At 36.6% G+C, this 12,648-nt stretch overlaps 2 protein-coding genes across 3 annotated transcripts in view; one reads left to right on the top strand and one right to left on the bottom strand.

The window, feature by feature from the left end:
* Positions 1-2,733: 2,733 nt before the first annotated feature.
* On the bottom strand, positions 2,734-4,750 carry LOC116164685 (nucleoporin Ndc1). The gene is made up of 2 exons (XM_031478886.1): positions 3,442-4,750; positions 2,734-3,396 (listed from the first exon to the last, which is right to left on the bottom strand). Exons 1-2 carry the CDS (start codon positions 4,630-4,632, stop codon positions 2,848-2,850), a joined length of 1,740 nt encoding a protein of 579 aa, XP_031334746.1. The 5' UTR covers positions 4,633-4,750; the 3' UTR covers positions 2,734-2,847.
* A 2,099-nt stretch (positions 4,751-6,849) lies between these two features.
* Positions 6,850-12,648, top strand: part of LOC116164968 (remodeling and spacing factor 1) — a gene marked incomplete at its 3' end in the record, with an annotated part of 30,824 nt that continues 25,025 nt past the window's right edge. For both annotated transcript variants that reach the window (XM_031479231.1, XM_031479232.1), the window contains 3 exon segments: positions 6,850-7,216; positions 7,295-7,479; positions 7,526-7,722. In XM_031479231.1, coding sequence (XP_031335091.1) covers positions 7,072-7,216; positions 7,295-7,479; positions 7,526-7,722 — 527 coding nt within the window. In that variant the 5' untranslated portion in view covers positions 6,850-7,071.

The following is a 12,648-nucleotide window of genomic DNA, read 5'->3' as shown; positions in this document are numbered from 1 at the left end:
TTGTATCAGGAGAATATAATGTGCGAGGAGATCGAATGTTAAAATAAATTTTAAGTGAGGTTAGGTTAGCGTGCTAGTTAGGTTAGCTCAGAAATCTGGTATCAGGAGAATATAATGTGCGAGGAGATCGAAGGTTAAAATAATATTTAAGTGAGGTTAGGTTAGCATGCTAGTTAGGTTAGCTCAGAAATCTGGTATCAGGAGAATATAATGTGCGAGGAGATCGAAGGTTAAAATAAAATTTAAGTGAGGTTAGGTTAGCGTGCTAGTTAGGTTAGCTCAGAAATCTGGTATCAGGAGAATATAATGTGCGAGGAGATCGAAGGTTAAAATAAAATTTAAGTGAGGTTAGGTTAGCGTGCTAGTTAGGTTAGCTCAGAAATCTGGTATCAGGAGAATATAATGTGCGAGGAGATCGAAGGTTAAAATAAAATTTAAGTGAGGTTAGGTTAGCGTGCTAGTTAGGTTAGCTCAGAAATCTGGTATCAGGAGAATATAATGTGCGAGGAGATCGAAGGTTAAAATAAAATTTAAGTGAGGTTAGGTTAGCGTGCTAGTTAGGTTAGCTCAGAAATCTGGTATCAGGAGAATATAATGTGCGAGGAGATCGAAGGTTAAAATAAAATTTAAGTGAGGTTAGGTTAGCGTGCTAGTTAGGTTAGCTCAGAAATCTGGTATCATGATAATGTTCAAGGAGTTGATTGAAGGTTAGGTTAGAGTCGTATATAGGTTAGGTCAGATTAGTTTGGGCGTTTTAAATTTTTACAAATCTTCTATCTAACCTAACTCACATGAAACTTAACTCTCAAGTCTTTAAAATGATCACCGATTTAAAATTCTTATTTATTGCTGCTGCGTACTCTTATGCTGATTTAACTCGTGTATTGCGAACAGATACTTTATTAAAATCGTCAAAAATCTAGGTATACCAAAGACGTATAAGAACGGCCGTCTGTTTACCCGCCCTGTCCTTTGGCATTCCAAAAACGCTATGACGCAAAGGAATAGGCTATACAGGAGCGAAATGTTTCATTTTCGAGTTTTGTGGTTTACTCCTTTGACAGCGAAAGGCACAAATCCCAAAATGTTTATAGCCTTGTCTGAGTTTTTGGTTAATATTAAAATAATCAAAGGAGAATACATTGTGCTGACATCTGTCTTTATTATTGGGGACTAACATTTTATCGCATAATGCAGGACACTTTATTACCACCATTATTTTAGTTGGAATGTACACCTCAAAGATGTCGCCACACTAATGTTGTAATGTACTTTATGAAACTAACGTTAGATGTCAGAGCGCTGTTTTTAAAAACCATAGTTATATGAAGTTTGAACCTCAAATGCATTATAAATTTTGTTTATTTTATAGTCAAAAATTATACTTTGTTATCATTCCTTTCTCGCTTACAGGTTTAAATTAGGGAACTGGCTACTGGGAGTGACAGGAAAGCGGCAGACTCAACCTTTGCGGAATATGATGCTGTTCGCTCTGGGTCGTGCAATCGAAGACATGTAGTTCTCGATGGATGAGAAACGTTAGCATTGAATTCAGACAACACAAATTGAAAAGTGAAATGCTTTGTAACCAAAACAGGAGGACACTGTGGAGAACTCGCAGAAATCCCATTCTAATGCAATTCAAACTTCTCAAGGTTAAAATCTGAACGATTACATGATTGCAGCAGCTGGCGATTGTGCGAAGCTATTCTTTAAAGAATTGAGCCTAGAGTTTATTTGATAGAACTACAGTTATAGAAACGGTAGTGAAATTGGCAGCGAAATAAGGCAAAAGTGTTACGCAGTTTGCAATCACGAAAAAATGTGTTGTTTGTGCGATCTTCGCGTGAAAATTGTTGTAAAACGGTTCAGTTTAATGTACCTGTTATTGAAATTGTTCTTCCAAGGGCTTTAAATAAACTCATATGCATAAGAAGTTAGGAATTGCATAAATAAATGTTTTCTGTTCATTGAGCATGATGTGTTGCCTACAAACCAGGCTACACAAATATCGAGTGCCCATATTCAAATTAGGGATTTGCTTGAATCTCCCCAATCTGCCGTTTTTATTGAGGGTAAGGAGGACCTTCACGAACGAATGGCCCAAGGCCCCGAAAAACTTAAAAACGGCACTGCATTTAAGGAATAATAAGTGCAACGTTGCTATTAACCGCATAAATTCAAATGAAATTTTAAAAGAATATGTATACGTGGCGACATCTCAACTAGACTTCTAAAACTATAATAATAATCATGGCGCACTAGTACTTATTGTATTTAATCTATCTATTCAAAAACCGGGCCTTTAAACTACAATTGCTCTACAGATCTTGCAAGACTCCGCTCATTTTGAACTGCCATTTAAGGAATAATAAGTGCGACGTTGCTATTAACCGCATAAATTCAAATGAAATTTTAAAAGAAATTGCGTACGTGGCGACATCTCAACTAGACATCAAAAACTATAATTTATAGAAAGTGTATCGATTGCCAAGGAGATGGCGCACTAGTTCTTGTTGTATAAATTGTCTATTCAAAAATCGGGCCTTAAACTACAATTGCTCTACAGATCTTGCAAGACTCCGTACATTTTGAACTGCCATAAATTCCGACTTCTCAATAAAAAGTTATAGACCAATTTCGAAAGAAAAACGAGTTTGAAGTCCGGAGGGGGTCAACTCCCGGTGGCATGACAAGAGGTCCGGTTTAATCCCTACATAGATAAACAAACACTAGATGTTTTACTTTTATTTCATAGCATATACTTAAAGATATAGTTAAATTGGTAACAAATATTCAAATTCAGTACAAAAGTATAAAACAGAATTTCTTGTAGTAACCACAATATTAGAATATACTTCTCAATTGTCCCACAGTTTCTTTTTTAAGATTAAATTCGTGTAAATAGTTTCTAAATCGTCTACATATTTTTATTAAGCTTCGCTTGGTAGCACCATATACGCTGTTACTCAATTTTACACTCGAATGACTCGAATTTTTCTTAAGAAGTATAGATGATTTATTTAATCTTTCTAACGCAATTTTCAATTGAAATAAACTAGCGATTATATCGGGAACATCTCGCTGTATTACTCCGTACGGATCTTCTCGAACGGATTCCACCACAATATTTCCTAGCGCCGATATCATTAACTCCATTGATTGTCCGGATTTTAGGATGTCTTGGATTTTGGCATCCTTAGATGTTCCGAATATTTGTTTAATAATGCCTATGTTTTTGAAATATCCGTACAGGTCACTTAGTATCTTCATTAATCGCACGTAGATCGTTTGTTGTACTTGTAATGAATCGTTTGTCTGTATTTCTGCAATTGACGCGATGGAAGAGGTTTGGCTCGATCGTATATTGAGGTATTTCATTGGCACCGGCACAGTCTGTAAGCAGAGGGTTGGAAAAAATCTACGTTATGAAATACCTACAGTAAGTGTTGCATCGAAGTTTTTATGTGTAGATGTATTTTGAGGTCTCACTAAGTCTGGCGTAGATATAGCCTCCATATTATTATTTAGTGATTCTGTAAAATTATTCACTAGCATCAGGATTACGTCAATCAATTGGTTCCATGTGTACGGATGTCCACCAGGTTGCGACAGTGCATATAACATTTGCCTTCTTTCCGGAGACCACAAAGATAACAAATACAAATCTAAAGATGCTAACTGCTGAAGTATAGGCACCGTGTCCAGTGACAAAGCATCTGCAAGCGAAGGTGCATTTTTGTCCGTTCTGGTAAGTGGAAGGCGGATTTGTTCTGTTAAAAATAATTTGAACAGAAATTCAAAGACATTCGCATGTATCACATAAACAGTACTAAACACCCAAGTCAAAAAATAAAGCGGAATTCCAAACTGTTGATGTTGTATTTCTACTCCGAATTCGAGACATATTTGATAAACAATTGAACTAAGACAGTGATAAAGAAGGGTGAAATATATGGTCGGGTACAGTGCAAACCATTTACTTTCGTTAACTATCGTGAAAAATTCCGCCTTAAAATTACAAAATTTAGATTGCTGAATGACAGGGAATAACAACATTTTATGTGAGGACTGTGTTCGAAGGTAGAAATACAGTCCATTCCAGGCACCGTTTAAAATAAGAAAAAGACCACCCTCTTGCATGCAAGTATGCCCATCACATTTCGAATACAACGCGCTATACTGGTCTTCACTGAGCGATAAGTAAAGCCACACCACAAATCCACCTCCGATAATGTGCAGCACTAGAAAGATTATCTTCACAGAGAGACCGGAAATAAGCTCCCGCAGTGTGGAACTGCCTTCATTCGTTTTAGTCAATAAAGACTTCGAGGACAGTGCGGTTTTGAAGAAAATTAACACAACAACCGGTAGAATATAAATCCAGAAACTAAAACACGAAATTGAGTACAAAATCGATCGCAACCAAACCTCGGGTGCCATGAAGTTGTGATTGACTATAACGACGTATAGAAGAATAAATAAGAAATGGAATAGCATAGTATAAGTCACTGCACATGATATCTTCGAAAGTATTATGTCTTTGTATGGTTTTGGGTCTATGAGGTTAGAGTTTGTCGCGGCACTTGCATTTGTTGACTCTGATTTGGTACGACTTCTCCATTTCCGCATTATTTTAGACCTCCACAAACTGAGTGCTGTATTTATTTAAACATTTAAACCGATTTATACAGCACAACGGTTAACACGAATTAATTTGAAAACGCACGACAACCGGTAACAAAATTACCAAACAGCTAAACAGTGCTGCCACTAAAACAGCATAAAATCCCTACAGTACTTTATTAACTACATACAGGATGTGTCCTTTCGATAGGTCAAACTAGATTTTGGCAACATGACAGTTTGTGACTGATGGAAATTGACCAAGTCACTTCTACATAGATTTTTTAAGTGAAAAACTCAAGTGCATCGATGCCACATTTTAAAATGAAAACTTGAGGATTAATAATCTTGTGCATTCATAAAGGCCAGTAACGCACTAGGCAGCCTGGTTACGGCAGCCAAACTGGGGTGATCGTGTGTGGGATTGGCTGCCGCGACGTGTAACATACACAAAATTAGTGCAAATACTTCTACATCTCCTCAAACTCCCATATAATTGTAGATTGTTGTACGGAGAATCATATAGTAGTTTGCAGTTATGTGAACTAGAATCGCTGATATACCTCCTGCAGGAGTTCTTCTTGCATGTATTTCAGTTTGAGCCTTGAAAGCTTCCACCATGTATATACAGCCTTGTGAGCTGTTAACCGCGCGACTTTTTTTTAAAAAAAAGCGCATAATAGTCAGGGAGACATTTCTGAAAAGTGCATGTCTAACGGCGTTTTGTGCTACAAACTGGCAACAGGCGGTTCTAGACTAATTGGCCCCCGCTGAAAACGATGCGCCCTGTTGCCAGACCCGATTTTGGCATTTAAGCCCTTAAATCCAAGATGGCGGGCGAAATTACCGTTTTTCGGTTATTTTGAGCTCACAAGGCACGCCACTGAACGTTTTGGGTAGTTTAAGGGTAGAATATCATCTAGTACACACGTCGACATCGTTTAGGCACACTTTCCTATTCATATTACGGGCCTAAATGCCAAAACTCTGTTAAAAAACGTCAAAAATGCAAAAATTCGTCATTTTTTCTTCTGGCCGGTTGTCGGCGTCCAATATGTATTCATATGGTAAAGTTAGCATTTAAGTATGTGGGGACCACCAGCAGCGCCATATGCCTGGGGCCTAAATATCAAGATGGCGCCTGGAAAGTTCAAAAACAGTGAAAAAGTCGTTCTTTTTGCCGTATTTTTACTACACTGGCCACACATTCTCCATTTCGATGGCCTGGAGCCATAATATGAGAATTGCGAATATCATTGATGGAAGATGGAAGACGCCATCAAAGCGACACAAACGAACTTCAGGAGCGGCGCCGACGAAGATGCACAACAACACGCGAGTGCACTGATTGAGAGTTTCGCGAATCCGTTCGGTTGGAGATGATAATTCCACCCCCCTCTCGTGGGGGGTATTACGTCCGGGGTAGCAGTCGCAATTACTCATAATAATGTTCCGGAACATCAAAATGAACAGCGAACGTAAAGAGTGGCCGGCAAAAAGAACGAATTTTTCACTGTTTTTGGACTTTCCAGGCGCCATCTTGATATTTAGGCCCCAGGCATATGGTGCTGCTGGAGGCACACATACCTAAATGTTACCTTGACAATATGAATACATATTAGACGCCGACAACCGGTCAGAAAAAAAATGATGAATTTTTGCATTTTTGACGTTTTTAAGGGGAGTTTAGGCATTTACGCCCTTAATATGAATACGAAAGTGCGCCTAAATGGTGTCGTCGTCTGTACTAGATGTTATTCTACCCTTAAACTACCCAAAACGTTCAGTGGCTGCCTTGTGGGCTCGAAATACCCGAAAAAACGGCAATTTTGGCCGCCATCTTGGATTTAAGGGCTTAAATGTCAAAATCGGGTCTGGCAACAGGGTGCATTGTTTTCAGCGGGGGCAAATTAGTCTAGAACCTGTTGCCAGTTTGTAGCACAAAACGCCGTTAGACATAGAGAGCCTTTTTCAGAAATGTCTCCCTGACTATAAAGACATATGAGATTAAGATGTTATGAGAAAGAGAAGGCTATGGCCTATGCTTCATTGAAACTGTTTTGTGTTCCAATAAGTGGGGTCAAAATATACCCTGTTTTGTAGTTCTTGTGCAATAAATGGACGATTTGAACTAATGGAAACAGCGACCTCAAGAGGAGTATCTAATCTACTTCTGAAAGGTTGTAGATAAAACAGGAATCTTTATTGACAGTTATACATGGTTAGTGTTGTGATTGTAAAGCAGCGCTTGCTTGATTTGTTGTACTGTTGTCAAATAGTGGTTTCATTTAGAATTATGCGTGTAAAGACGATTCTATCGTTAGTGAACTTAATTAATCAAAATAATGGGACAATACAGTGAATTTAACAATGATTTAAATAACCCGAGGCCAATTTCCCTTCGGTTTTGATTAGAGAATTTGCTGTCAAATTTTGCGAGAGCAAATGGCGTCAGACAGCGAAGCTTGCTGCGAGAGCGATCCCAATTTCGCCGTTATTTGTGGATTTTTAGAGAAATTTGGAATGTCTTGCGGCCTAACAAGTATCGACTTTGTAGATCTCCAGTACATGTTGGAAAATAACCAAGAAGGTACAGGAACACACTACCAAAAAGATTTGCACTTTTTCATTTTCTTATTATGCACATATCATTTTAAAACTATTCCAGTGCCGCAACAATTAGTCGATTTGCACGTTAAATTATTAAGGAAGGCACGCAAATCTGTTTCGTCGGAACGTTGGGAGAGGGCGGTTATTAAATTTTGTCACAGTTTCTGTAGTCAGGATGCGTGGGAAATCGAAAGGTTTGGCTATAAAAAAGCCAGATTGTCGTCAAAGTTGAGGATACTTAAGGTAAATTGCGGTATAAGGACGACATTTATTCACCGTAAGCTTTCAGGAACTTCTGGAAAGTCAGTTCGATTATAATGTTAAATTTAAAAATGAGGTCAATAAGTTGTCGGCAGAGGAATTAAGGACACAACCGTTGGGCAGAGACCAACTTGGCCATACCTATTGGTTTCAAAGTGATAGCAGTTGTCAGATTCGTGTGTATAAGGAGGACCCCGATGAAGAGACTTGGGCGCTAGTTGCCAAGTAAGACTTGTTTCGTTTCCACTTGATCATCTGAAAGAACACGATTGGTTGAAATTTTACATTTTTTAAATACAATGAAGAACCATGCTTCCATTAGTGGAAAATTAACACGTAAAGTTAATGTCGAAGACTATTGCCAGTCTTGCGCTGTTCATTAAAATATTCATTAACGCAAGAATATTTGTCAGAAATCAGAGAGTTGTTTCTGATTAAATTGATATACCTAGCAGACATACAGAGTGAAGTTGGCCATGATTCTTTATTGTTTCTTTTTTAAAGATGGAATGTCTCCAGCCACCTCCGCTCATATTTGGGATTGGGAGTTAATTTGAGACAACAAGGTCTTGAGTATACCTCTCAGTATTATTCAGAAGGCAGAGTTTATTGAAATATGCACCATTTGATAATAAAAGCACTAAAGAAAACATTGTTAAACAAGACTGTTGAAAAACTTATGTACAGGGTCTGTTCTGAAAATAGTAGGACGCATTTGTTTTTAAATTTTGATCGTGCGAATAGTACAAACAATTGGAATTTTTCCAGTTTTTGTGTGGCTCCAGGAACGTCTGGACCGGAATGCTGTTTAGTTCTTTCGTCAGAGCCTGTTGAACCATCTCCCTCGAGACCGTGATCCTGCCTCTGAGCGTCAATTTTTTCTTGGGAAAAACACTTAAAATTCGATATAAAAAAATATTTCTTTTTTATTGAAACTTTCCACACAAAAAGTGAACCGTAAGTGGTTAACAACCCCATGGAGTAGGAGACCTTTCAATAGAATACCAGGTGGTAAACCCCCCCCCCTCCCATTTGTGTGCCAAATTTCACATAAATCGATCGTTGCATGTAAAGAAATTATGCACGAAACAACATCTGGGAAAATAATTAATGAGGAGACAATAAAATTTGAAGGTCGTCTAGTCCACCGGGCAAAACGCACATTTTTTTACTTCCAGATATCCAGTGTACACTGTAATAGATGCCCGCAGGTTTTCCAACATTTTCAGAGATATCCAACAATGTCTGTGGATATCAAATTTTTTCGAATTTTTTTTAGAACCACTTGAATCTTTTTTGAATTTTTAGAATCTTTTTTAATTTTTTTAAATTGTTTTGAATCACTTTAATATCATCCATGAGGTGTTACCTCTACTTACAAAAAATTTATTATACAGGATGTTTCATTTAAAAAAATAGGTTAAATCCGGTAAACGGCAGATTATTCAACAATTATTGTAAAGAAACTTTTGTATGTGTTTTTTAACTAAGAAAACAATATTTTGATTTTTCCTCATATCTCTTAAGTGAGAAAAAATTTTCAAATTTTAATTATACCATTTTAAGTTTGATCCAAAAAGAGCACGTGACGCTTATGCTACTTTTTTGATAGTACATACTAACAATTACATAGATACCCGTTATAAAAGTATCGGAAATTAAGTATGTCGAAAAAAATTGAGTGGTCAGGGTAACAAAAACAACCCCAACATTTGCGTTTAACACATAGAAGGACGAAGTTAACCGAATTCGTTAGGTTTGGGCGTATTCTTTTTCTGATTTTGCAGAAATTTTCCAAAATTCCAAGATTTTACTGAGGAAAATTCCAAACCCGACGGAATTTGGTGTCTTTGAATGAGCAGATACCAAAACTAAACATAGCTTTTGAAAATTAAATAAAAACTGTTTGATAGTTCCGTTCTTAAACACAAAAGAAGTGTTTCCACCAAATTTGATTAAATTTTCTGTGAGGTGCTGGATGTGGGGGAGGAGGTGAGAAGTGGAAAATGTGGATTTTAAAGAAGGGAAAAAATACATTTTAATTCATTTTGTGAAAAGTTTTACCAAGCTGGCGTCTAGTAAAGATTGATTGATTGATTATATCAAAGTGAAAAGATATTTTTTTTTAATAATAATAATAATTTATTTCCAACAGCAAAGCCTATTACAGGAAATTTCAAAGGATAAACAAAATTAAAATACAAACTTATAATAATGTTTCAAAAAAAAAGTGCAAGACATTTTAAAGTTAGTAAATAGTAAGTAAATGCGGTAGATAATTTTTGTAATTATTAAGTTTAAGATTCTGTAAAAATTAAAAAAAAAAACATAATTGTTCTAAAAATTAAGAAATTTGTTAATTTTTAAGAATTTCTAGACGAACGTTTTTTGAAGATTTTATTTTTAGCTCACTATCGAATCCCGTTGTAAAAAAATGGCCCATTAAACTTGATTGAAAAAATTTGATTTGACTGGTTGCAATACAACCTCTGACCTCTTTAAAAAAATTGACTGCAGATACAATATTTCAAATTTGTCTACAATGTGATAGTCGCCATCGCGTGATTTTTTAAGTTGGTAGTGACAGATTTTAAGTAATTTTATATTGGCAAACATGCAAAATTAACCTAAAATTGGTAAAATTATTATGACCTTTAAGAAGCTCCTTAAAACTATTTTTTGCAACTGCAAAAAGGGGTTATAATTTGAAGTGCGGCTACAAAATAGTAGGTTTATTTTGTTAACAGCATGCACCAGTTGTTTTCAACAGAAGAAGATCCTTACATCGACGACGACACAGCTGATGTATCGCTGTTTGAACAATTTACATCAACTTAGGAAGAAGAAAAAGAATATGGAGAGAGAGATAGAAGCAGTGGCGTACCTAGGTATTTTTCGAAGCGGTGCCGGATCAGGTTTTGGCGCCTTATTAGTTACCATTGAGCTCTAAGTAATAAAACACTGTACATTTTTGAGAGAAACTTTACACGAAATTTTAAAAGCACTGCACTACTTAAATTTTAGAATAATGCTTTGAATAACGAAGTCTTTCACTCAACGAAGAATAGAAATACATTTATTTATCATGTTTCAATTCTCGCGTCAAATTTAGCTATGACATAGGGTACAAGTCGTACAAATGATTGCGTCTTAGAATAAGGGTGCAAATGCTGGTCGCACTAATACGGACTATTGTATAGATCACAAATAAAGTATTATTATTATTCGTTTAAATTTGCAGCCTTTTCCTACCGCTGTAACTTTGTTCTACAAGGGCCATTCAGAAAGTAACAGACGTTTTGAAATTAAAAATTAAGAAAGTGTAAGAAACTGTTATTATATACACTCTTAGGCTGTTTTTCAACATAGTCGCCATTCATATTGAGGCACTTAACATAGCGTGGTACAAGTGTTTTGATTCAAACTTTGTATACATCCGCGGACTGTGGGGGCGTTAGAAGTGGGTACCGACAAAGGGAATATGCTAGCTCCCGACAAGATCTTATTGATTGTGGAGTCAAAACTGGCTAATGAAAGTACTGATCTGCCACACAAAAATGCCTTGGATCTCACACGGTGACTTTGATCATTTTTTTAATTTTTTAACAATGTTCCGTTCATCCTAAAGGAGCGTAAATTTAGTTTTCATTATATTTCAGGCTCGATTTCAGCGCAACCTGTAGTCGACTTTAGCAAACTATTAGAATTTAACTGCCGTTCTTGTCTTTTATGACTGACCTATACGGTACACCACGTACTGCCCATCCCGACTTAGTGCCCTCCGTACTTCAGCGTCTCTGGCGCGCCCTCTTCCGCCTTCCCGCACCTTTGGCACCTACCTAGTTACGCCACTGGATAGAAGATGAAGGAGAAGACTTTTATTCTACTAGGATTAAATAAAATAGACCGTGAAGTAGGCCTACTGGGGCAACCACGTTAAAAAAAACACGTCAAGTACACTACAACTCAAAAAAGTAAAGAAGGCCCTTTTGACATCTCCGTTAGTTATGAACCGAATTGGATGAAATTCAATATGCGCATAACTGTAGCCATATAAAACGCAATTTCAAAAGTTGAGCCTAATCGATCATCATTCACAGTGCCCTCTTCGCATCTTGACCATTTATAAGTCGAATTGCAAACTTTCTTTGAAGGTATTTAAATGAAATTTGATACATAGCCACTTGGAATAAAAGCAAAACAAATCCAGAATTCAAAATTTGGTTTTGCACATGCTATAGCCATACCCAGGGGCTCTTTTTCTATATTTGTTTATTGTCTGATCTAGTTTTATCGGAAAACTAACCAAAATCCATTTCTGCGAACTTTGACCTTATAGGATCGATAGGGACTTCACAATTTCATTCTTGAGAATGTATGCAAGGGTATCCCTATTTTTCGGGCTAACTTTATCGGACTAACAGTTCAAGAAATAGATTTATTTTCTGTGAAGTCAAAGCAATAATATGCAAATTAATTAATAATGATAGCTAAATCTTTATTTATTTTAGGAAGTTATTTTGGATGCATAAAATTAGGCGCTCTTCAGAAGAGATTTTATCATTTAATAGTAGACATAGTGAAAAACAATGCGTAAATCCTTATGTCTACTTCTTAATAAATAGCACTTCTTATTTTTATGTAAAATAATAATAAAGTCTTTTATTAAATCATGCCACACACACACAATTTAACAGGGCGAAGTTCAGATGTTGGGCTACTCACGGCGACCCAACACTGCTCTTACACTTAACCCTACTAGAATGAAAAGAAATCAAAATCTAATTGGGAATTGTACAGGGTGGCCAAATAAGAATGCGAGGTACTGTATCTGGGAACCTGTCCATCGTAGAGGCTTGCGGTAAAAAAATTCATTACTAAAACGGCCACGAGAAAAACCTGGAAAATATTTCTAAGTTTCTGCAATGGCCGCTAGGGGACGTAACTGCAATCTGGAATCTAAAAACGATATCGGAACCTTTTTTGTTTGACAATTTTTCCTGTATCTCTAAAAATGAAGTGGTGGGGAGTATTCAAAGTTTTCCGTAAAGAACACCCTGTATCTTTGAAACGACTGAGCTGATTTTAACAAACTCGGGTTAATTGAAGAGGGGTATTCTTCGGCTACAAATATTATAATATTTGATAATA

The sequence above is a fragment of the Photinus pyralis genome, unplaced genomic scaffold, assembly GCF_008802855.1.
Source record: "Photinus pyralis isolate 1611_PpyrPB1 unplaced genomic scaffold, Ppyr1.3 Ppyr1.4_LG2, whole genome shotgun sequence".
NCBI lineage: Eukaryota > Metazoa > Arthropoda > Insecta > Coleoptera > Lampyridae > Photinus > Photinus pyralis.
The sequence above is the reverse complement of the archived record's forward strand: the minus strand, read 5'-3'. Positions and strand labels throughout refer to the sequence as shown.

Excerpts from the sequence above, each read along its gene's own strand:
- LOC116164685 (XM_031478886.1), bottom strand. The coding sequence starts at position 4,632 with ATGCGGAAATGGAGAAGTCGTACCAAATCAGAGTCAACAAATGCAAGT. Across the intron at positions 3,397-3,441 it reads ACTTCGATGCAACACTTACT|ACTGTGCCGGTGCCAATGAA; the intron begins GTAGGTATTTCA and ends CTCTGCTTACAG.